This window comes from Macadamia integrifolia, chromosome 3 (assembly GCF_013358625.1).
Source record: "Macadamia integrifolia cultivar HAES 741 chromosome 3, SCU_Mint_v3, whole genome shotgun sequence".
NCBI classification, from domain to species: Eukaryota; Viridiplantae; Streptophyta; class Magnoliopsida; order Proteales; family Proteaceae; genus Macadamia; species Macadamia integrifolia.
Window position 1 is genome coordinate 5293053 of NC_056559.1, and position 26429 is coordinate 5319481.

At 36.7% G+C, this 26429-nt stretch overlaps 2 protein-coding genes across 2 annotated transcripts in view; one reads left to right on the forward strand and one right to left on the reverse strand.

Annotated features, from left to right (window-relative positions):
* LOC122074132 (exosome complex exonuclease RRP44 homolog A) overlaps window positions 1-13795 on the reverse strand; it is a 29431-nt gene extending 15636 nt beyond the window's left edge. The window contains exons 1-16 of the mRNA XM_042638993.1: window positions 13599-13795; window positions 13363-13500; window positions 13111-13268; window positions 12606-12661; window positions 11475-11597; window positions 11182-11312; window positions 10806-11046; window positions 9366-9522; window positions 7537-7777; window positions 7177-7333; window positions 6975-7043; window positions 5870-5995; window positions 5746-5798; window positions 1521-1627; window positions 924-978; window positions 637-736 (exon numbers count right to left, since the gene is read on the reverse strand). Of these exons, the coding sequence (XP_042494927.1) occupies window positions 637-736; window positions 924-978; window positions 1521-1627; window positions 5746-5798; window positions 5870-5995; window positions 6975-7043; window positions 7177-7333; window positions 7537-7777; window positions 9366-9522; window positions 10806-11046; window positions 11182-11312; window positions 11475-11597; window positions 12606-12661; window positions 13111-13268; window positions 13363-13500; window positions 13599-13652 (1966 nt within the window). The 5' untranslated portion in view covers window positions 13653-13795. The remainder of the gene's footprint in view (window positions 1-636; window positions 737-923; window positions 979-1520; window positions 1628-5745; window positions 5799-5869; window positions 5996-6974; window positions 7044-7176; window positions 7334-7536; window positions 7778-9365; window positions 9523-10805; window positions 11047-11181; window positions 11313-11474; window positions 11598-12605; window positions 12662-13110; window positions 13269-13362; window positions 13501-13598) is intronic.
* Window positions 13796-18909: 5114 nt separating this feature from the next.
* Window positions 18910-24746, forward strand: LOC122073430 (putative anthocyanidin reductase). The gene is made up of 5 exons (XM_042638015.1): window positions 18910-19074; window positions 19168-19337; window positions 19436-19651; window positions 23197-23573; window positions 24556-24746. Exons 1-5 carry the CDS (start codon window positions 18948-18950, stop codon window positions 24692-24694), a joined length of 1029 nt encoding a protein of 342 aa, XP_042493949.1. The 5' UTR covers window positions 18910-18947; the 3' UTR covers window positions 24695-24746.
* Window positions 24747-26429: the final 1683 nt, after the last annotated feature.

Here is a 26429-nt window from a genome sequence, read left to right on the forward strand (position 1 = left end):
AAAAAAAAAAAAAAAAATGAAAAGATAAAGTTACTGCACACTAAAAGTCTTCCATGACTTAAAACACATATCAACAAGCCATACTTGATCAAATAAACTAAAAACTAATCCTTATCTCCTCCAGCCAATGACTGTACCTGGGATTTCCTAATGCAACATAAATACTAAATAAAATAAACAAAAAAACAAACTCCTAAAATTAGCCCATGGTTTCTCGTTTCAAGAAGAACCAGAACTGAACCATCTCTTGGGCCAAGGAAATGGGTTGAGCCAAATTTTGACCCAAATAATCCAACCCAAATTGAACTAAACATGTCTTGTATTAGGCATTTTTTCAAGCTACAGGGGCCTTAGAGTGTCCTCCATCTCCTGCAACCAGATCAAAAGGTTTTGCCATGTACAGGTCCTTTTATTCACTCATGGCTGGGAAACATTGGGAGCATAAAGGCACCATGTAAAGAAAAGAGAAGCCAGATATAAAACAGTTGTGACAGTATGAAAATATATAAGATACGAAAGGTTCAACTTTTATGAACAAGAGTAAATTTGAACTTCCTTGTGCATTGGATGACTCTTATTCAGTCTTTTCCCACCTTTTAGTAGCAAAATATCAAAATAGGAGAATCAGCATCATACCAATATCTAAAGGATCATGAGTTTCTGTATCGATTTGAAATTTGACTTCAGCTGAAGCAAGAGTTATAGCTCCTCTCTCAATACGCCTGAGCCTCATAATCTGCACCAATGTATTTTACTAAAGATTTTTTAAATGAAAATCCACATAGCAAATAGAAAAAAGGCGGTACTAATGACTTAACTATTGTATTTAGTTTAAATGAAAATCCAGATAACTAATATAAAAGAGGCGGTACTAAGGTACTAAAGACTTAACCTATGATCTAAGAAGGCGAAGATATACGCACCTTTGCTAATCTATTCATATTCCGCAGATCAGCAGTTAATGGATCCATCAGGCGGCTGTGCCAAATATAGAAGATTAGTCAAACTCCTTGAGTTACGAACGGTAAGAGTCAGAAACAAAAGAATTCAAGAAAATAGCAACTGCTTATGCTACAGAAAATCAATTGGAGTTTAAAATAGACACGAGATTATCAGTAACATGATAACTGACAACTTAAAGCCTAGATTTGAAATACTTGCAGCATCAGCTACTCAATATACCAACATAGAGCAATTGTTTTCAAAAGGAAAAGCAGGGGGAGGTTACAACAAACTGGGGAGGGGTTGTGAAGCAACAAAGTTCTAATCTTGTAACTGCAAACATTCTTAATCAATGCTAACTGTTGACATCACTCATTCTACTCCTAATCCCTTTTCTGATGGTAAGTAACTAAGATGTCTGTGTCTTAGCATCAGAAATGAGAGTGAAACATTATCTACCAGAAAAGAGAAGTGGATACAGAGATTTGTGCTTTTAGAATTCTAAACTAAAATAGAAAAAAGAAACCACCACCACCCCCAAAAAATAACAAGGGTAGAGAGAGAGAGAGAGAGATCACCTATCATCCATCCTGGCTTGAGCTTCAACATAAGACAATGCCGCACACGACTTAATGACACTTTTAGTGTATCTTGTAGAAATAATCTCTGCCTCAGGAGTCATTTCCTAAAATTCAGGGAAAAATATATTCATAAATTTAAAATAATACATTACAAAATAAGCCAAAACCACTGCTATAAAAAACCCACGAATTTTATATTTATGAATAATCTTTTTGGTGCTCCACCTATTCATGCAAGAGCATATACAGTACATTGACATGTTTTATGCAAAGAAGGTAAATTTAGAATGCCACTTGGAGTGGGTTTACTTATTCCCTGCTGGAAAAGAAAAAACTAACTCATGGAACCACGAAATGGTGACTGCTCACTATGTAAGATCAGTGTCTATGGTTGACAGTCACACATCTCAGTTCCAAACCCATACATTCCACATGCATTAGGGAAGGAGCATCAGAGATTCTATGCTTTGGTTTTGGTATCGCAATTAGTCACTTAAGGACCACCCCCTCCTGATGTAGTAGCAGTTCCTTCAACCGGCACTCCCAGATGGAGATGAACAGTGTTCAAATTGGATTTTGAGTCCAATATGATATTTAGGGATTTATTTGCTTATTTGAGATTATCTTGCAATCTTTATTTTATGGCAAGTAGGATAAGGTAGGAGATTGATTTCTTTCTTACTGCAGTTTCTATTTTAGAATACATATAAGAGTCTTTTTCTTTTCTTATAAATATGCATGTAGTTTACCAAAACAACAAAATTTTACAAGAGATGGATTTGAAGATGGAAAATTCAGTTTAAAAATTCCGGTGTGAATGTTGCATGCTCCCTTTCTCTCCCATTCCCTTGCATGTGATTATACCATTCTTCTTTCTCCTCTTTCTTCTGTGATCTTTCATCTTCCCTCTTTCGTGTTCCTTCTTTCTTCTCTATTTCTGTCTGGTGATAACAGCAGCCACAAGGTTGACGTCGATCTCTCACAACTCTTCTCCTTTCTTACCAAGATTCTGGTGTAGGTTACTTACCTATATGCATCCTAAACCCAGGGGTTTCATCTTCTAAGACCCATCCGTTTGAGAGAAATTGAATCAGCAATCAAGCTGTTCTTGAGTTCTCTGTTAGACCTGAGTTGCAGAGATTTTTTTTCATTTTGTGATTTCTGTCCTGGATGTTTCCTGTGGGGAATCCATAGGCCTTCAAGTTTGTGACCTCCCCCTAAAATCCCAAGTCAATCCAAGTCCTGTGGACTGTATTTTCTCACTTGAAAGGTGTTTGGGTGGTTTCTTGTTCTTTTCCTATCGTATGAGGTTGAAGCAGATGGTGATAGTATTTTACAAGCCACCATAATCCTCCTCTTTCCAATATTACCCTCCTGCCTTTAATCTCTTTAGCCCTCATTCTATCTTTCATTCCAAGTTTACCCCCCGGTCAATAAATACAAATCCCTTCTGAAGCCTCCTACCGAAGAGCCCCTTACAATTTCTGGTTAATTACAGAATTGCCAATCACATGGAGATATTAGCAAAAATTGCCATCAAACTTATTCTTTGAGTTGTTTAGCACTTGGGTGGGACCCATAAGTGATCCGAACGGAACCCTAGATTGCATTACCTCATTACCTTCATCATAAATGCATAGTCAAAACACAAAAAGACAACACCTATATCTACAAGCAAAAACAATACATCTTCCAAAAAGAAACCGCAACATATTAAAGGATCAAGTCTGCAAAAGATAACACCTATATCTACAAGCAAAAATAATACATCTTCCAAAAAGTAACTGTAACATATTAAAGGAACATGTCTGCATTAGGTTAAATAGATCCTGTCTGGAAAATCTCTTGGATGAGGTCCACAAATTGGAAGCTCAGATAAGTAAGAAAAACAATACTTTTTACGGCATGAGCCAGTGTCGCAAAAAATGCGGTAGTGCAGGAACTACTACGTATGCATCAGTCAAACAGTGCCACATGATGACCAAAATTTAACAATTTTCTGACTTAAGTTCAACCCAAAACATAACATGTTGACCAAGCTTTCAAGTTTTTCTGTCTTGATTGAAGAAAAAACAGCAGGTGTTTAGGGAAGGTAGATTCTTCAGAAAGCTCATGTTGTACCACAACCACCACAACATTCACCTATTCCCACTCGGTTCGATTTCCTTGGGTGTGCTCGTGGGTTGATGCGCCTTTATTGACATGATATTAGAGTGCTCATAACCTTTTTTTCCTGTTGCCCTCACTTTGCTTACTCCCAGTTCCCTCTTTTTCTACATATGCGGTGGTGATCAAGCGGTGTCTTGAGTGGACGGATGCATTTAGTTCAAAATAGGATTGACAAACACAAAAATCAAACCCCTCCCTTGATGTGACCCAGGTCGGAAGAACACTTGTCGGGTCACTTGCAGACACATCACCAACAACAACAACAACAAAGCCTTATCCCAACTTAATGGGGTCAGGTACATGGATCCAAACCAAGGCAAATAAGAGAAAAGATACAAGTTAAGGGAAGCAAAAGACAAATACAGTAATGAAGTAGCAGATAGCTAGATGGGGCCTGCCACTTGGATCCTAGCCCTCCACTCCGCTCTATTTGACGCCACACTTCTTACAAGGCTTAAGCTGAGCATATCTTTCCTCACAACTTTCCCTATGGTCATTTTTGGACTACCCCTAGCTCTTTTAGATCCCTCTATCTAGATCAGATCACTTCTCCTTAGTCCTTACTAAGGCATCTACAAGCCCCCATTGTACATGCCCAACCACCTCAAACAACATTCTCGAAGGTTATCATGGATTGGGGCAACTCCCAAATCTGTTTTAATACGCTCATTTGTTACTTTGTCCTTCCTTGTTTTCCCACACACCCATCTTAACATCCTCATCTCTGCTACACACCCAAACAACTAATCTCAATTATAAACAAGTAGCGGTTGTAATTAGTGGAAGTTAAACCACAAGAGAATGGAACAAATAAAGGGAAGGTAAGGTATAACTGGAGAGTGGAGACTGGACAGGGGTAGTTTTGGAATGGGATGCAAAATATGGATTGAAGGTAATAATAGAACAAGGGGAGGGTAATGTGGAAAAAGAAAGAAAGATCATCTTCAACCTTTGGCCTCAAACCAGCGGTGGAAGAACTACGACCCTGACAGAGAAATCCCAATCAGATGGGAAATTAGGGACTTTGAATCGTGACTCAATTTCCTTAAGAAACCTCAGTTATAAACACTCTGTTCCCACCCTATGAACAGAATTGAAGCTCTGGTTATACAAATCTTTAACCAGTGACAATGAGAAGGGGAAAACTCGACTGGGAGCTCCTGGATATGGCCTTAGATGGTGCTGAACCTCCCAGCTGAGGTATCATAAGAGGGTGACCCCATATTTCCCCAATACCGAGTCAAACCAGAAACCAAAAGGACTGAAACAACTCCTCCAAAACCGGTGCCAGTGAGAGTTCCATATATATATATATATATATATCACTCAGCAGAAAAGGTTTCAGAAACACAGGGAAGGAAGAAGAAAGAAGGATGGATGAGAATAAGAGATAAGAGAGATCAAGCAAAGATGAGAGGAGGGGTGAGGGTAAGCACACGACCAGCCACGCAGGCTTTAACTAAACAATCACAATTTCATTCTCTAATCTAAACTCACATAGGGTTACACTCATATTAATAAGAAAAATAGAACTCCGAAGAAATAGTAACTATTAAACTAGGAAAATAAAATCAGCACAAACAAGTAAACCCAATATCCTATGTAATCTACCCAAATAAAAAGATTTACAATATATTCTCCCAAATGAAATAACTCCTAAATATCCTACGAGACCAAAAATCTAATCAGACTCAGTTCATCCCCATCTGGGCTCCCCAACGGATTTGGGCCGGACCAAGGAAGTACACATGCATCACATGAATCATCCCCTCAAACAGGAATTTGCAAATGCAGAAAATTCACATCCAACAGGAATGGAAGAAGGTAAGATCATGCAGCTAGCATTCATTAATATAAATTACAAAGTTCAACAGATACTAAAATTTGCATCCAATAGAGCTGGAAGAAGGCAAGATCATTTAGCTACCATTTATATAAATTACACAGTTCAACAGATTACTGTGTCAGAAGAAACATAACAAGCAATAGCTATGCCTCAAGAGGGAGGAAATCATAATATTGAAGCTCAAGTAGATCATTTCTATAGGCATACCCAAATAACAGAAAATGCCAGCCTCTCCACGTCAGATCGAAGAGAACAAATGTCTGCAAAGAAAACATCAGGTTACATGATGCAACACAATAACTATCACCAATTAATTCAAGAAAAATACTACCTTCTGTTAGAGGTTTCGGAAGCATGTCAATCCGGCGTTCAACAAGATAGACTGATGTACCCCTTTGTGAAGCTTCATCATCAAGTGGGGTCCCAGGGAGGACAAAATTCGTCACATCAGCTATATCTGATTAATGTCATTAAAGATTTACAATGTTTCATTTTGTTTCCCACAACCAATAGCGCGGAAGAAACCTTGAGTTAAGAAGCCCAAAGAAAAGCGGACTTTATCCTATGGACGGTGACAGGGTACCTTAAACCAGGACTGAACTACGAGTCTTACTTTAATGAGACTGTCTAACTGGTCAGGATTGGATTTGATATACAGACCCCTTGAGCTCCGACTGACCTTCCAGCCATGATGTGGAGGCCCTGTCCCAGTTACACAATCAGCTAACTTTATCCCATGGATGGTAACAGGGTAAGTTAAACCAGGACTGAACTACAAGTCATACTTTAATGAGACTGTGCAACTGGCCAGGGTTGGGTTTGGTATACAGAACCCCCTAGAGCTCCGACTGACCCCTCCAGCCATGATGTGGAGGCCCTGTCCCAGTTACATTGTGTAACTGGTAAATCAAACGTACGATTCATGCGGCAGGCAGTTTAGGGTGGAGAAATAACTAGTGGCAGGTAATACAAAAACACACATTTCCACTCCTCATTATTCCACTGGAAATCCCAAATCAATATCATAACTGGCCAGATATTTCATGCCCTGGAATTAAAAAGCAGCAATCATACAAATATCAGCCCAAGAAGTATCGGTAAACCACGAAGAGACTATTAATGTGCTACAATAACCAATTAATAGGTGGTTAATAGTTTTCCTCCAACAGGATCACTCTTTCCATCAAAACGGAGGTATCAATAAAGATTGGAAACTTGACAGTAAGTTTCAATATTTGACTAAAGTAACTGTTGAACTCCACATCCATCTTATATGATGTAAACCACAGAATTGGCAATCTTCATTTTGCTTTTTTGCAATCGGTGAATTATCACCATATGAAATCAAACTTCAAGAATGCTAACAGTTCAAAAGTAAACTTGGTTTCATTTTTATCCAGTATCAGGAAAATAGGGAAAAGTTTTTGGAAAGATACGAACTCCCACTTCAAAATTTCCGGTTGGAAGAGCTGTACAGTGTAATGCATCATCAATATCCTTGCATCCTGCAGAACCAGAATCGCTGATTCAATATCTAAGTAATGTAATGAAGCGAACCATATAGCACAGGAAAGTATGCAGAAAGAGAGAGATCATATGCAGAATGTCATGTGATAAGTAAGAAAATAATAAATATACCTGGAGGATCCACACTAAAAGCACGCAAATTTCTCAGATCTTGTCTGCTAGAATTTGTCAAATCCGTAGTAGACATTGACCATGGTAAGGGTGGCAAGCAAGCCAATACTTGGGCAGAAAATGGCCGTGAATCTATGTCATTCTCAATCAAGACCACCTGCATAAGATGATTCCAGTAAAACAATTGCGAACATCTTAATCCTATTTCCTACGATGATAACTCAATTAGGCGAATCACTAGGAAAATTAAATGGACCATAACTAAAATAGAAAATTACACGATGTGGAAAACCCTAACAGTTACTGTTTTTTGTTACAATGCACCCAAGAGTAATCAAAGATGAGCCAGTTTGAACTTGCCTCACTTTCAGTATCTCTGTCACCAATTTCACCTATGGTCCGCACATAATGGCCAGAAGGATATCGAGATAAACAGTCCCAAGAATCAACAGCTACAATAATTCTCTTGTCCAGAAGATTCCCAAGCTGTCGAGTTTGCATTCGAATCTTAGGAATCCTACGATCTTTGGAGACAAATAAAGCATGAGCAACACCACCATTACCTGCAGGCATAGGCATCGGCTCCAAAGATCCACAGTAACTGCATTAAATCATTTAATTTAGATAAGCTAAAAATATCTTAACAATCAGAAGAGTTAATATCCACCAAGAAATTCTTTGTCAAGAGAATTAGCCTCCACCAAGAACTTCTTTCAAAAGGTTTTAAGGCATGTATAATTAACATATGATGGTGAAAAAGATCCCAAATTCTACTTGCACGCCATATCCGAAAAATTGATTTTGTCCATCAAGCTAGCAGCTCATACGATCATCCATACATTTGACCAATAAATTCATTTACAGAAGTCAAGCACAATATTTTCTTCTATCAATTGGAAAGATATCAAGAAATAGCTTCTTCACTTCTAAATTATTGTAGCATTTTAATACATTTGAGACACTCGCCTCAACATAGCACATAGCATTCTAACATTAATATATTGAATCATTTTACTGCAGTGAACTTTAGGATCAAAATGGCATTGGTGAACCTTCAATGCGACCAACAACTGAATATATCTGTGCAAAGATCAGTTTTAAATTTATTGAATTATTTTTCCAACTTGTAGATGGAAAAATATCATGCACTATTAACCAGCTGATAGCAGTGAAATAAACCAGAAAGTTCATCGAATGAGAAAAAGATTGCCAAGAATGTAAAGGACGCAAGAAGAAAGCATCATTCTCACAGTAAACCGAATAAGGACAGAAGCGGAAAATCATTATAGAACACAAACTAATGCTCAACCAGCCATCAATTAGCTGAACTGCATTAGAACTAACAACAAAAAAAAGGTGGCATTTCATACAAAGTATAATTTTATGGCAACCAATCACCCTGTTAATAATATGGGAGATGCTTCTCTGAGCAAACGGCATAGGGAGCGCACCAATGAGGAGCGACAAAAACAGTTTTGTACATGAGGGGCATAGAGGTCATTTCACGTGAGGAGGAGAGAGATAAAGAGGGATTGATATGGGGGAGTTTAGAACACACTCCTTCAAGAAGAATAAAGGCAAGGGAAACAGGCCTCAGTGGCCTTTATTATATTTCTGCCAGTTTGGTTCCACTCGCTGTGCCTTTTTTTTTATCTGTTGTTTTAGAATTTAAGACAGTCAAAAACTTCCCCAAGTTGGAGAGTTCCTTTTTACGTTTCTTTTTAGAACAACCTCTGATCTGCCAGGGTATTCAATCTCCCAAACTTGTCCTCTTTTATTCCAGAATTGAGAATTTGGATTTTGAAATCAATCCAACTGTTGAATCGTTGCAGTACATAAGGGTATCATTGTTCTAACAGCCTACTACCCTTGACCAGGATCTGAACCCCTTTCATAAAGGTTGACTTTAACCTTAACAGTTGACCTAATTTCCGGTTTCTGGTTTTCTTAAACCTGTAACAAGGGTATGTAATTTTCAACATAGGGTTCATCCTACCTATCCCCACTAGGGTTCTAGTGTACCCTCCGCAGCTGGCTCAAAGAATCTTTTCCCTAATAATATATTCTATTGTTTATCAAAATAACATTTTCCAATTGGAAGCAAAATTGAAAAAATAGGAAGCATAAGCATAATGATGATATTGCAGAAAATCTAACTAAAGAGGACATTTATATTCAACTGAACTCACGAGTTCCAATTCCGCTTGATAATACCAACAACATGCCCAGACGGACGACAAGAAGCAGATTTTGCATCTCCAGTAGAACCAGGACTTGAAATTGTATTTCTAGGTGCATCATCGGCACTGTTTGGAACTAAATGAACATCTTCGTCCTCCTCATCCTCTGAAAGGGAGCAAAACGCTTATAAATATCCAACTTACACAATATATAAATCTGCACAACACATTTCCCATGGAGATGTGTGGCTCTAGAATAATTTAAAATAAATAAAGCAGTATTGGTTGAGATTGTCAAAATGTTATGACTACTTAAACATGTGCTTTGAATTATAGTTGTCAAGCCGCATCACTGTATTGCACTGGCACCTTACTGCAAGGCGCAACACTTATTTATGCCAAATGTCATTTAAGTAAATGTTTTTATTATATTTGTTATTTCATTTACCTAAGATATTATTAATAAATAAGCAAATACACCCTCCCCATTTGAATCTGATAAAAATAGTTAAAAAACCAAATTTTAAGAGGATAAAAAAGTCAACCCCCCGTCCAAAAACAAAAACTGAATTTCTGGTTGTAGGGGTGATTTTCAACTTCAAATTCTGGAGTTTTTCCCAATTCTAAAATTTTCATAAATCTTATCATGGTAAAATATGGCTAAAAATCTAAAGCCCAATAACTTTTTTTATATTTATAAAATTATTTTCATTTAGGAAATTTTAACAGCATTAGCACACTTTAAATAAATCTGACCGGAACATAACTTTGTCATTAAAACCCATATTTAAGTAATCTTAGACTTGTTAGAAAGTTGGTTTTGTGCTATACCTGATTTAGATTAAATAGTGAACAGAGTAACATGTGAAATGCAAGTCCAGAATCTGCAACTAATTTCTTAGAAAAGTCAAATTTTTATTCATAGTCCATCATAGTTGTCAAGGCGTCCAAGTGGCTTTGTCTAGATTGGCGCCTTGGTCATCTAGGCGACATCTTGGCGCCTTGCTGTTGCCGCCTTACCTCCCCCCTCCTCACTGCCTCGGTTTGCCTAGTTGCCGTGACAACTATGGAATCCAATATAATAAACAAATAATAAGTTATTCAACACCACAATAATCATAATTTGCTCATGCTACCTTTCTTGAGCAACAAAACATCTATGTGTCTATGTATTACCAATTTAACCATTTATTCCTTATGTCATCCAGCCTTAAGCAGTTAGATAGTTGAACTGAAACCACCCCCCGGACTAATAGATGTTTGATTCATAATATATAACCACCTTCCACAGCCATTCTTTCATTATGTCATTCCAACTTGACGGGTTCACAGTCTTATCCAAATATAACACTTTTACAGTGTGAATTGAAGTATGTACACATGCATTGGAATTTGTGTCAACTAAGTATCCACATTCCCCAAAATAAATCTCATGAAGAGTTAACATACCATCATCTGCAATAGAAAGGGACTTCTCCTCATGCCACTGATCTTGAGGTAAGAGCTCTACTGCCACTATGTCACTGTCGAAAGCCCTATTCATGTTAGCCCGACCATAGATAATTATTTCATCACCAATGCTCTCACTTCCAACATATGCTTCAAATGGATTGTAACGGTTGACACGGAGTTTTCCTTGATGGTAAATACCACGATGCAAGCCTGAAGTAATTTCTGACATGGGTTTGTGCTGTAAAAGAGTGAAAACCATTGATATTTGTTATTCCACTAAACAAGTTGCATGAATACTTTATCTCAGCCACACACAGATATATGAGGACATACTCAACAAGTAGGGCAGATCACAAACAGGAAACTAGAATACCTCACTATAAATGATTTTCTTTTTTGAGGGCCTCTGATCTTCAATTTCCTCCATTGCAACATCTTCAGAGGAAGGCTGCACAAGGAGGTCAAGCAGCTCTGGTTGACCTAGTGATTTAACATATGATTCAACTGAAACAAGAAGAACGTACCACCAATGAATTTGTACATGATGAACAGTTACAATTCCTAAGTTTATAGCTCAACAAAAAATGAGAAAATGGGAATAGCAAGACATTCCTGAAGACATAAAAAGGAATAACAAGGAAGAGGGATGAAAAGGATAAGAAGTACCTGTATCCGCAGAAATTCCCTCTTCAGTGGCCTTCCTCTTATTCTCCCTGTCATTAGTAAGAAGTAAGACTCGCGTGCTGCCTCCAAGATGATTTTTATACCATTGAGTCGCCACACGAATTGCTGAATGCAGTTCTTGTATGTCAGAAGTTGAAATTTTATGGCAAGATACACAGGCACCCTTCCCCCCAACCACCCCCCCCCCAAAAAAAAGGGCAAAGAAAAAGAGATACAAAAAGAATTGTAGACAGCAGATTTTTTCTTGAGAAACAAAGGCTCATATCGTTTTATATCCCATCTATGCATGTTGCATGAATTGTGACTTTTGCTACTGTTATCGACTTATTGTTACTTTTTCATTGACTATTTAACTAATTTGTTATTACTATCGTATTGAAATAATTATTTCCTTCCAAACTACTCCAAATACATTAGGGTCTTAATTTGACACTCAACACCTATCGTTTGTCGTAGGGCTCCATCTTGTTGATAAGAAAATGATGGAAGGACAATATGCATGTCCCTTCAACTTAGTTATCCCCTCCCTCGCTTGACTTAAGAAACATCAAATAGGATCAAAAACCAATAAGATCACAAAACATTGGACAAGCGCTTAAAACATCACATGGATTAAGGGGAGATTCATTTCCCTTCGTTACTCCATATGATTGGAGGATAATAGGATACCTTTCATATAGCTGCAGGGAGATTACTTCTGATCTGGAGTTCCAATTAGGGAGAATGGGGACCCATGGAATGGGAATAAAACACTGCAACCTAAAAGCACTTAAAATATTAATAAGCTCCATTCATTTTTCTTTTAGGCTATGTTCGGATGCCAAGAAAAAAAATTTTGAATTTGAGGATAGAGATAGACACATAAATCAACCATTGTGTCATCATGATTTTTGTCCTATTATGTTTTCCTTTGAGTTCATTTTCTTGACATACAAACATAGCCTAACAAAAAAGATTTAAGGGACAAAGGGAGAGAAAATTTGTCTTGATTAGTTCTTTTCTATCCTTCTTTGAGCTAATGGAATTGCTTGCAGATATTAGATCAGGGGGAAAAGCCTAGAGGGGGAGGGGGAGAAGGAGACAAATAATATTGCATGAGAGAAAATAGCATACCTCTATCATTTCGATCATTTGGACTTTCTCCAACCATGGCCTTGACATATGTGTCCCTGTGGGGAGAAAATAAATAAAACCAAAAAGGTTAACACAGACTTACTACTCCTCCAAACTAGAATGGCAAAGACAATGAAAGTTTACAGCCAGAAAACACTAGCATCCCTAGCTTCTTTAGTCAGTACTTAAAGAAATTAAACACCAAGAATTGGTATCAAACCAATCGTACATGATTACCTTATTTAATTCACATTTTCAATAGCTCTCTTGAAGTCATGTAAGTATATACAAGTAGTAACGAATGCAAGAAGGACACAGGAGTAGGCAAAAAAAAAGGCATACCCATTGCACGAGGTTCCCACAATGGGGGAGGGGTCTGGGGAAGGTCATAATGTACGCAGCCTTACCCCAGACGGGAGGAGGCAAAATCATAAACTTAAATGCCATGGTTCCAGTGGGTATGAAACTGATCTGAGTTGCGATAGAAAAAAATGTTCTTACTCACTTGTGGTGCTCATTGGAAAAGACAAAGAACTTCCGCAGAGAATTGCTACAAATGGCCCTCATTCTGTTGTAAACCGAAAGATTCTTGTTCTTCACCTCTTCCAGCACAACCGAAAGTACAACCACATCATCGATTGCCGGATTCTCAAGCAAGTCGATCTGAAAAGAAGCTGATTGGAGTTCAAAGCTGAAACTTGAAAACTAATTAAACTATAATTGGAGAAAAGAAAATAATTGAACTAAGGGAACAGACCTGATGAAGAACAACATTGGTATCGACAATAAGAATCGTTGAAGCAGATGAGCTCAAACGAGCAACTGAAGAATCGCAGACTTTGCAGATAGAAGCTCCGCAATAGATATCATCTCTGAGATAGTGCTCTCTTACGACCTGACAAGAAGACAGAATCGTTTTTGGTTCTAGAAAACTGAACAACTATGTAAACTAGGGTTTGAGTATAGAAAAATAATATTGAGAATGATTCATACCTTGATTACTTTGCCTTGCTTTGTTTTCCTGACGAACGATTTGCTCTGCAACATCTTTATTCTTCGTCGATTCCTTTGCCGGTGGTACAACGACGGTTCAAAATTTCGCCTCGACACAAAAGTTTCGTTTATATGTTTAAAGCTTTGGCAGGGTTTTACGAAACCGGACGAAAGGTCTAGGCCCGCGTAACTTGCCTAAGGTCTTCCGGGAGGTGTAGATGGAATCTCTAGGGCTACGTTTGGAAGCGAAGAATAAAAGAAATGGTAAAAAAATATTTGCACACCACCGGTTGAAATTTCAAACTGCATACGGGTAAAATGTCTTGTATACTTTATGGGAAAATGACAGGTATGCTAGCGTAGTACCTAGGAATTAGGAATGTTAGCGGTATTTTGACCGTAGAATTTGATCAACATGAATTGAACCGTTAGATAGAGAGAAGATAAACAAATTTTCAATGCATGATTGTAACACCTTTACTCTCTCTCTCTCTCCTCGTCGAAAAAAATCATTCATTCACCGGATCCAGTCGGAAAAAGCAAAGTAGTTGGCACCGCCGCTGTTGATGGACCACAGGCGCAGGCGTAGCCGCTGCGGTTGCCTCTACCGAGGTCGAAGAAAGCTCAGAGGGAGGGGGAGAGAGAGAGGAACAGCAAAAACCATAAGAAAAGAAGAAGAAGAAGAAGAAGAAGAGAACTGAGCTCAACATAGGCATGTTCGGTGCTGAAACTCACACTGAACGCTACCGCTGCCGACTTGTTCGGTGCTCTTTCTCTCTCTCTTTCGCTTCTCTCACCAAAGGGCCAAAGGAACGGGGATCTGCTGTAGCTGCAGCCGCTGCCGAGGTCGAAGAAAGCTCAGAGGGAGGGGGAGAGAGAGAGGAACCGCAGCCGCTGCCACTGCCGCAGCCGTTGCCGAGGCTGAAGAAAGCTTAAAGGGAGGGGGTGAGAGAGAAGAACAGTAAAAACCAGAAAAAAAAAAAAAAAAAGAAGAAGAAGAAGAAGAGAACTGAGCTCAACCTGGTCAGGGGAGAGGGAGTAATAGAAAAAACCAAAAAAAAAGAGTGCAGCTGCTGCCGGAGTCGGAGCTGGTGAGGAAAAGGGGAAGGAAGACCGTGGAGCGGCAGTATTGAGCAAATTTTGTACGATAAAAATTATAAACGGATGAGATCTTTTATCTTTCATCTGACGGCCACTATTCGCTAGCATACCTAATTCCTAGGTACTATGCTGGCATACCTATCCCTCTCCCATATTTTATATTTCAGTGTTGGGGTGCAGATCCTCAGCAGTGAGAGGTGAGGTGTAGTGAGTATTCCACGGCTGAAAACATAGACACGTGCTCCAAGGGACTCCCAACCACTTGATGCTCATTGCATTAATGCAGCCGTTGTTTATGATTTTTTCACACTTTCTTATCATATTTCGTGCATGGTTTGAAATTACACACAAGCGTGGTGAGAACCCTCTCCCAATAATAAAAGACAATAAATAAAAAAGGGTACAGCATTATGAATGTTGCTCGAACTTTTAATTTGCACTAATGGGATAGCAAGGTGGGTAGGTGCATGGGTTTCCAAAGGAGATAGAGAGAGCAACACAAGCTAAGTAGACGTGTTAGAATAAAAACTCATATTAATTAGTAAAAGGTAATTTCGATTAATTTCCTATTTAGATGTTACTAATTCAAGTAATAATTCCTATATTTTATGTATATTAATATTGCCCATTTTTTTAGTCCCATATTTTTCAAATCTAAGGTTGAAAAAAATAAAAAAATAATAAAAAATATTGAATTTAAGGAAAAAAATAGACATAAAAAAATCATTATATAATTATTCTTTTTTGTCATATTATGTTTTTTCTTTTCTTGGTTACCAAAAATAGCCTAAACATTTAAAAGTCATATTGTCCACTTTTTGTTTGCCATTTTCAAATTCTAAACCATGTAAGATACGTGCATACTAAACAGTAAACATCATTTTTCATTTCCACCAAACAGAAAAAAAAAAAAAAAAAAAAAAATCATTTTTCATAGGACACCCTACACTTAGTCTTGCTGAACTGGTCCAAGGACAACCCCTTACCATTGTTTGCCTCATGGGATAAATATTGGCCTTGATAGACCAATTCTTGGCCGATATTGTATCAATGGATTGACATATTCTTTTTTTTTTGGGTAAAATGGATCGACATATTCGATAAAAAAAAAAGGGTTAAACAATCAAAAATATGTTTTCTAAATTAAACCCAAGTGTATTTCTATCCGATCGGCCTTAACCGATTCCAAACCCGATTCCATGTTCTCAAACCATGCTCCTTAGAAACCAATTTCTGGCTTAGAAAATCTGCCGGTTGTGAAGCCAATTGGTGGCTTGGAAGATCCACACACAAAGCTATGGCCATGTAGGTAGTGGGGGTTATGCCACTTGTCTATTTAGGCCACAATCATCGCAGACTCCACTTAAAGCCATCCAATCTCTGCCTCTCGTGGGAGTAGACTCTTTAAAATCCCATCAGAGATTTTGTTTGTGACTATTCAATAAAGAAGGTTGATTTGATAATTCCAAATTAGCATCAGTGGGGAAGGAGAGACTCCGAGATGGGAGTAAGAAACCTGTGGCTCAAAATTTTGAAGTTGGAAAGCAGGACCACAGATTCTGATCATAGCCCATCATCTGATATACATCCAGTGTCATTTTCTGTTTTTTAGGTACCAAGCAATATATTGAAGCATAATGCATGAAGAGCTCGAACCTTAGTGATTATATAAGTTTTGAAGACAAGGAGTGAAATATGGCCAAATTGTTTTACATGCCTTATACAAGGCCTTTCGGGCTAAGGAATATGTTACAACCATTAGCGTCCTTAAAGGTGAGAGATAAGTTACAACCTCCCACACTTTTCCTGTGCAATGCTTCTCTCTCTCTCTCTCTCTCTCTCCCTTCTTCTCCTTCTTCTTTTGATTGATTTGGCTCACAATTAGCTATAAATTTCTAACATGATTTCCCTCACTTGTCGTGGGGATCGATTGAGTTGTTGCAAGGCTCGATGTGGTTGAATTAACTTAGATTGGATTTAGAAACAAACTCTCCTATGAAACAGGGATAAGACAGGGTACATGTGCCCTTCGCAAACCTAGCAGTAGTAGGAGCTATTTACTAATTTGTTGCTTGTTTCAGGTATTGTAAAGGGAACAATGACAACTACCCATTCCTACGCTAAGGATCAAGTACTCCAGATTTTAATTGTATTAGTTGAATGTTACATGGATCTTGCTTTCTTCATATAATTTAGTCAAATAGCAGAGTCCATATTGTTATTAAACAAGAAACTAGCTAGATCGCTAGAGGAGGCTTTCTTCATATAATCTTTCTTTTTATTGTTACTACAAAGGCTTTTGGATGCTTCCCACTGTGATTTGAGGCGAGCGAGCAAGGGCTGCTGCACTTAACATAGTGCCAACAAGCACAGGAGCAGCCAAGGTTGTGTCCTTAGGGCCCGTTTGATAATGTTTTAAGAAACGCGTTTCTGTCGTTTTTGTTTATAGAAACAACAAAAACTCAACAAAAAGTGTTTTGATAAAACTGTTTCGTTTCAATTGCTTTCAGAAATAGAAATATAAATTTCTACTTATTTATGGTTCAAGAAACGACCAAGACAAAACAAGTAGAACTTGTTTCGCCGTTTCTGAAAACAACTTGTGGCCATTATTTCTGTGGTTACTATTGACTTCTAGAAACATGATTTATCAAATACCTTCAATTCTGTTTTAGTTTCTAGAATATAAAATTTATGTTTGTGCAGTTTCTTGAAACATAAACGGTAGAAACATTATCAACGAGCCCTGAGTGTTGCCTCATCTTATAGGCAAGCTCAATGGGATTCCTAATATTTCTTGGAAATTTGTGAGAATTTATATTTTTTATTTATATTTTTTTTTTAAGAAAATGAATTGAGTTTTGTGAAATCGATTTTTTCTTTTTTGGCAAGAAAATGAATTGAACTTCGAAATTTGTTCTAACATCAATAAGATTTCGAATAAAATAGGGTCATTGGCACCAGCATGAGAGCAATGGGAGTACTAATAAAAGCATTTGGCGGATTTTCTGCCATGCCAAGGCCTCTTTCATTTTCACACCCGCTTTGGCTCTTCCTTCTCTCTTTTTTTTTTTTCATATTTTTTTTCCTTTCATTTATAGAAGTGGTTGAGAATGGCACCATGATTAATCAAAAATAAAAGAAAAAAGGGCCAACTGTAGATAAAAAAAAAATAAAGAGATAAGAATTTAATTAATTCATTAATTCATTAATTCACTTGGTAAATGAAAGTCTCTACTACCATTGTTGGAAAATCAGGTTTTGTGACTCAACTCGTCCTCTTTAAATCCTAGTGAGTTGGAACAAATCATAGAAAACCAGGTGAGTCATGTCAACTTTCCCCCTCTTGTTTCCATACTAGTCCTTCTCAATCAATCCAAATAAATAAATTAAATAAGACATGATAGAATAAAAGTGTTTGTTGTTCAAATTTTTGTATGAAGCTCATCATTCATTGTTTTTTGGATGAAAGAGATAAGATTGGACTTGGAGATGTTATGGTCATGAATCATGTTTTTTTAATTAAATTTTAGATATATACACTCAATATATAGTCTCGAGATTCAATACAAAAGATTTCGGTCATTAAACATTTAACATCATTATAATATATTTTAGTTCAAAATTATTCAGAAATGCCGACTTAAACTTTTGACAAGAAGAAGCCGTTTTGTTGTGACTTGGCAAAATAATTGTTGTGACTTGAGCAAAACAAACGAGTATTGAATGGCTTGGTATAATTTGGTCCCAGTGTTGTCATTTTTTAATACAAAACAAGTCTTTATGACTCTTGACCAGGTTTCTAATCTTTTAAACAAACTCGTCTTGGCCTAATCAAAACTTGATTTGCCAACAAACTCTCTACTTTTATCAAAATAACAAAAAATACAATTATACACTTAAAAATAAATAAGTTTCCAATGCAACCTATGATGCCTCTTCACCTATTTCCCTACACCACCCAAGCCCTATCAACATTATAAGAGATTTTTTTTTGTAATCCGGTCCTTGAAAAATACTAAGGCTGCGTTTGGTAATGTATTATCTAGTAATGTTTTATTGCTAGATAATACTTAGTGTAATCAACCGGATAAAGTGGATTCTAAATCAACGGACGAAGAACGTACAAGATGAACCTGATCCGTTCTCAATCATAGAGAAATGAAATGTAAGTATAAAAAAGGGTAAACAATGAATGTTGTTCACCCACTGTGAACGATTTTCAGAAAGATCAATTATCTGCAATTAATGGAGGAAAGGGGCAGTGGCCACAGAACCGTTTGTGTTACAGGTGGTGCAGGGTATCTTGGCTCTTCTTTGGTCAAGAAGCTCTTAGAGAAAGGTCACACCGTCCATGCGACTCTCAGGAATCTGGGTAACTAGGAAACAACTCTCTCTCTCTCTCTCTCTCTCTCTCTCTCTCTCTCTCTCTATGTTATTTATCTCACTTTGTTGAATTAATTCACAGATGACCAATCAAAGGTAGGCCTTCTTAAGAACTTCCCAGAAGCAAATACCAAGTTAAGGTTGTTCAAGGCTGATATCTATAATCCAGATGAGTTCAATCCCGCTATCCAGGGTTGCGATTTCGTGTTCCATGTGGCCACTCCGTATCAAAACAATACCCAGAGCTCTCAAGTCTGTTTCTTTTTCTCTGATCTTTTATTAATTCTTCATATTCTCACTGCATATTTGGAATTAATTTCTGGGTTTTTGATATTTTCATGATTAAACAGTACAAAGATACGACTGAAGCAGCGGTAGCAGCAGTGGACAGCATAGTGAAGTCCTGCGTAAGATCAGGAACAGTGAAGAGACTCATATATACTGGCACTGTGATGGCTGCATCAGCATTGAAAGAGGATGGTTCTGGTTTCAAGGACTCCATGGATGAGACTTGTTGGACACCTCTTACTCTTCAAATCAATTATAACACTTCCCAGTTTGTGAAGGTAATTACTTTCTTTGGTTGATTGCGTTGGTACTAAATTTCTAAATCCTTATCTGTAAATCTAGTTTCTTGCATTATTAATGCTTTGTATTTGTCACTGATTGCTACGTGGTATACTTATTGGAAGGGAGTGTGGATCAGGTTCCGTATGAGATCCATTTTTTGTACGGGCTGGTCCATTCAGATGGAATCCATTTGAATTGATTGTTAGATTTAAGGTATCAATCGGTCTGGAATCAGGTATTCGGTCTATTTTCGATTTTGGTTCCAAGGAGTGTTAGGCTCCGTTTGGTATCGTTTATGTTCCAGAAATGCCGTTTCATGTCAAAAGCGAAAATTTCAGTTTCTGTGTCAAAATGCAGCTTTTAAACGAAAAAATGGTGTTTCAAGATTTCATATTTTTATCGGGAACTTTTTTTTTTTTGTAAAATGGAACAAAACTAGGAAGAGTTCCGTCCAATCTCGTTTTTTTTCAGTTTTTTTTTTTTTTTTTTTTTTTTTTTTTCAAGTTTTTGTTCCAAAAAAACAGAAACGGACCATAAATGCACCAAACAGAAGATTCCGTTTTTTCGTTCCAATAGAACGAAAAAACTCCAGAAATGTTTTTTTAGAACGATACCAAACGGAGCCTTAGTGTGATCCAGAACCGGACCAAGTCCTGTCTCGGTTCTGAAAATTGGTACTTGTACCTGACCTATCTGGTTCCAGTCCGGTTATGGTTTCTATTCGGGTTTTGTATTTGGTTCTTATTTGGTTCCAGTATCCAATTTCAAATTCAATTTTTTTTTATGTAACTGTTATTCAGAAGACAAAATATTAATGCTCATTCACTAAGTTATTGGTCTTCCCCAACAAAAGAATGAACAAAAAATCATGAGCTATCAATGGACATGCATCCATGTTGAATGATTGTAAGCAATCGATCATCTATTGAACTTCTAATATCGTTAATTTCACTACTTGAAACTCTATTAGATGATTTATCATTTAAGTGATTGAAACTAAATATCGTTAATGATCCTGAGCAATCAATCTCCTAAATGATAATTGACAAACAAGGGGTTTTAGAGTTAGACTATAATTGAAACTCTATTAGATGATTTATCATTTAGGTGATTGATTATGTCGGGTTTCCATATAAATTACATCAAGTTTTTAGTTAAAGAGGAAAAAATGACATTAAGTTATTCGGTCCGGTTTCGGTTAGAACTGTCGGTTCTTTGCTTAAATCCAGATCCAGACCGAACCGAATTATAAATACTTAATTCAGATCTGGGATTTAACCATATTATAATAGGTTAGATTTGGTTCAGGGTATACGGTCAGGAACTGGATTCAGTTTTCGATTCCGGTTCCAATTTGACACCCTTAGGTAGATTTGATCTACACGAATCAGTCCTGTATCAAAACCGACTTGATCCGGTCTCACTGGAAGGGCCAGTTGGTAGGTTTTGGAAACCACAATTGATGGAAAACAAAAGATGCGGTTATCAAAAGATAACAAGTGAGTGTACGAGAGTAAGGGTGTCAAATTGGATTCCAAACCGAAATCGGAACCATCTTGGAACCGAACCACAAGAACCCGGAAGTGATCTTCCTGTTACTAAATGGGATGGTTCTGGAGCCGATTGTCAAATTGAACAGGACGGCAACTTAAAAAGAAAGGCCAAGGAGGGTCTGTATTAGAAATGTCAATTGTTTGGTTTGGTTTTAGTGTGGGAATGGTGAAATAAAAACTAAATCAATAGGGAAATTTTGGTTTTGATTACTTGTATTAGCTTGTTATCGAGTCAACTTCGATTTGGGTTCATTTTATCATATAAATTTATACAAAATTATGCCAATAGAGGGGTTTTTTAAGGCTGATTTCAGTTTATTATCGGTTTGATTTCACTTTCAGTCCGGGTTTTTAACTTGTTTCGATTTATGTTTGGGTTCGTTGGGTTTCCAATTCGGTTTTGGGTTCGTATTACTCCAAACCGTATAAGACTTCAATCCAATAAAGTTATTCCAGTTTGGTTGGTTTTACTGGTTTAGGTTTGGTTTGGTTTGGTTTTTTTTTTTTTACATTAATGTGCTTTTCCATTGACTAACAAACATGATTTTTTTTTTTTTCACTCAGTTCATTTCAAAAAAATGAAAGCACAGACTGGATTACTATATGTTTTGATTCAAATTTATTCAAAAAAAAAAAAAAACACTAAAACTGTTTCTTTTAAAAGTTGCCAAACATACCCTAAAGAACCAGATAGGACTGGAACTACTAGGATAGGTTTAATATGTTAAAATTGATTTTTTTTTTTGATTAATTAACAAGTGTAGTTACTTATATAAAGTTTATGTTGCAGTTAGTAACAAGGAAAAACTAAGGGTTATTGGTTATATTTGTTATTGCAAAATAATAATGATGATCTCTCTGTCTCTCTCTTTCTCTCTTTATATATATATATATATATATATATTGATAAATGATTGAGCTATATATTGAAGATTAACATTAAGTCACTAAGAAAATGAGATTCAATCAAGACATCATCAGTTCACGAATCACAACTCACTTAAGAATTAGGGTTCATACTTTCATATTGTTTTGAAGCTTAACTTAAGGGTGAACTATATATATATTTCTTTTAGATACTCTGTTAATTGAAAATATCACAATTTTCAATGTGCATAATTTTTTTTGTCAATTGGAATGGTTAAATGCGAGAGATTTAAATTTCCTTTTTGGTCATTTGGATTTAATTTTAAAATAATTATGGAAGATGTTTTATTCGAATAATTTGGAATTTGGATTTGATTAGGTGTTGGTGATTTGAAAGTGTGAAATTTTAGACTTATTTAAATGTTTGTATGCTTAAGAATACATATTCAATTATTTTTATGTTTAAGAATTTTGGACATATATTTTAGATTTTGAGTGTCTGAGACTTTTAAGTGCCCATAACTATTAAGGAATTGGAACCAAATTGCCCCATTACTAAATGGAACTGGATCCTGATTTTGGGACCGTTCAGTAAATAAGATGGTTGTGGTATTGGTCCCTTTGAGACCGGAAACAGCCTAGTCAAAACAATCCTATTTGACACCCTTGACCCATAGTATTGGTCAAGTTTTGAGACAAAATGCAAGCAAAGAGCTCTCTTGAGTTCAAGCAATAACATGAACACTCAATTTGCCATGTTTAATATATCTTTTAATATATATTTATCTTCATTTGATGGAATTTTGGTAATTTCACCAAAATTTTGTATCATAGTTTGAGCAAATTTCCTCGCTTATTTTAGACAAAAATTTGACCATTGAGATGTCTATAAGGTCTTCTATCATATGGACTTAACCCATGTAATACCAAGTGACAAATAGTGAATGAAGCGTACTACTTCATTAGGCATCCTAGAAAGACCCATTTAGATATTATGAAATGCATCTACACCAAAAAATACAAAATTGACAAGCTCCATCTGCAACCCTATTAAAAACCCAATCCTATTTAGTGATCCATCATAAGATACTGAAACTGTAACTTAAATGCTACATTTGCAGGATTATACCAATTCGAAAACAATATCAGAGAAAAAGTTACTAAACTATGAATGTAAAGTGATTAAACTGGAAGTGGTGAGCTTGGCTTGTGGTCTTGTGGGAGGAGATACTGTTCTATCTTACATACCTCAAAGCGTTGCATGTCTTATGCCCCAACCTTTGAATGATCCAATTTCTTATCAAAGCCTAGAATTTTTACAAGAGTTGATGGGTAAGGTTCCTATTGTGCACATTGATGATGTATGCGAAGCCCATATCTTCTGTATGGATCAAAGGTCATTGCAGGGAAGATTTTTGTGTGCAAGTGACTTCCTGACTACAAAGGAGATTGCAGATTACTTTTGTCGATATCATCCAGAAATTTCCATTCCAGAACAGTAAGGATGTTTCCTCAAGTTAGAAAATTTTCCTTCATCTTTCTTTCTTTCTTTCATTCTTCATTTTTTCCCTTTTTTTTTTTTTTTAGGTTTAATCTCTTTAGAAGAACAAAGGCATTGAGAAAAAAATGTAGTAGGATTAAACAACAGAAAAGATCCCATGGGACTAGTCAGGCCGAAGGCCTGGACACCCGCCATTAGCCAAAAAAAAAAAAAATTCCCTAAAAATGAATAATGGTAAAACAAGTGAAACAAATTACCAGTTGCAGGGCCCAACTGTTATCTTATCTAACCCTTAAAATCCCACCAAAATAGGGGAAACTTTGTGAAAAGATGGGGTGTGATAAATAGCTTAGAAAAAATAAAAAAAAATTCAAGTTTTATTTTTTTAGCCTTTTGATTATCTCAAATTGGCTATGGCCTCAAGATTTAAGGACATTTGAGTAGTTTGAGTGGGATGTTTTATAGGTATATGGTCTAGGCCTTGAGTTAATATTACATATTTATTTCCATCTAGATAGGTAAACGAGACTCTTTCTCATATCTTACCCATTTAATTATATAGTATAAACTCCTACCCTTATCCTTAGGAGGACAAAGGACCCTTATATTCCTTGAATGCCAAGGGTAAGATCATTACTTTGATCTATTCCGTTCTTCACCGCGCCTTTTGTAACATGTCTTGGCTCTTCAATGCAAATTTTCAGGTAGATTAAGATGTCTAATTTCCACGTTTCATAAAAACAGAGTCTATAAAATAAATAAGAATATATTTTTTCTGGAGGAGTTTACTATGTGGGAGTGTCTATACCAGTGCCCTCGTGTGTATCTCTCTCCTCCAAGAAATGTTATTTCATAAATAGGAAGAGAGAGATAGATACATAAGAGTGTTGGCAAGGCCATATTCTCGGACATAAAACATTTTCCCATCTTTCTATGTTTTAAAATCCAACTAACAAATAGTTGCGTGGTTCTGTTTCAGGCTTATTGGACGGCATGGTAGCGCTGTGTGTTGGGGTTCAACAAAGCTTAATGATTTGGGATTCAAGCATTGGTATGATGCTAAGTTAATATTAGAAGACAGCTTACAGTGTTTGAGGAAGATGGGTAAGTTCAAATAAAGTATTTGACAAATATGCTCGTGCAAATGCTGGTGTGTTCATATGTTAGAGAGAGAGAGAGAGATATGTGGCATATATATATATATATATATATTACCTGGGCTCATACTTTTGCTTGATTTGCTGTCAGAAGCCCAATAAATCCCAGTAAAGCAATGTATTATTTAGACACCTAAATAATCTAGATTGAGAATTGATACACTTTTGAGGTGCCAACACTTTGAATTTCCTAGTTTTGCTTTATATTTGTTCTAGTTATATTTCTAAAGTATCTGTTGCTAACCTTGCAAGTAATTAGGATAAAGCTTAATTGATTTATTTAAGCTTACTTTTTAATTTACCTCAGAGGCACCAAAGTTGTCACACCCCGACTCTAGTATCACTTGTTGAAAAAGAAAAAAAAAAAGAAAAGAAAAGAAAAAAAACTCTTTCCCACATGTGTGGAAATTAACAGAGGTAAATTATGAAAGAAAGTATGCTCAAAATAGTAACACACTGAAATTATGATTCTTCTTAGATCAATAATAAACATTTTGGGTTATATAATGTTAAGTTTGTCTTGAATCTTTGACTCGTTTTGAAGATTGATTCGCTTTAACATATTTTGGTGGTGACCCGAATGAGAAGTTTTTTGAGATCTATGCCCCCGCGGTATGGTTAGACCTGATTGACCGCAATCGATGGATCGACCTGCGACTTAGAGTATATAATGTACTATTGTCTTGTTAAGCATTGTCATTATAATTTGTGGGTTTTTTGAGCTAGGGTTTTAGGGCAAGTTTTCTCCCCGCTGCTTGGGTGTAATCTTTCTTTTGCATAATGAAACATCTTTTTCTTTGCCCGAGAACGTAACACACCACATCAATGTGTGAACCTCGTTAAATCTCTGTGTTGTGCGGATCTGGTTTTATTTATTTTCGTATTTCTCGGTGTTTGCTATAACATATAACAACTCATCAAAAGGGAATGGATCCACTACTCGTACAATCAACTAATTATACATAGGGAGCATCGAACATCTGTCACACTTTCTTCCATTGATAGAAAGAACACCATCGCACTACAACCCATATACGAAAAACCAAAGAGAGATAACCTTCTCTTATCTTTCTTCTCCACTTGCACTCACAACAACCGTTGTAGGTCTAGGTGCGTTCTCCAGCCTCGTCCCTAACAAAGCTCACGTTATTACACAATGCTGGAGATTTGTCACTCAACCCTACGATCATTGTGTTCAAATCATCAAAGCCAAATACACCCATTCGAACTCAATCTTGGACCCTCTTATTAAATGGCATGCAGGTTTGTGGTTATGGAACAATGTAAAAGCCATTTTTCTTGATCTTCAAGAGTCAATTTGCTGAAAAATAGGAACGGGTCACACCATCGACATCTATGAAAGACATAAAAATCCTCTACAATGAGGCAGTGAGGATCCAACGGCTTTGATGATTTCTTCCCATAGATCCCTATCTGGAAAATTTTAGATTACCCCCATCCCTCAACCGACACTACTTTATAACCAAGTTCTCCAATCTAATGCACAACAGATCTTGGAACAAGGAGCTAATTTCTTCCATTATCCCCTGTATTATGAAAAAAAAAAAGAGACCAATGGCTCATTTATGGGACAATTACTATCACTCCCCTACACTTAGTTTATATTTATTAAAACTCCTATGCCTTCCTTTTTTTTTTTTTATTTGGTGAAGAAACTCCCACAATTTCTAAAAAA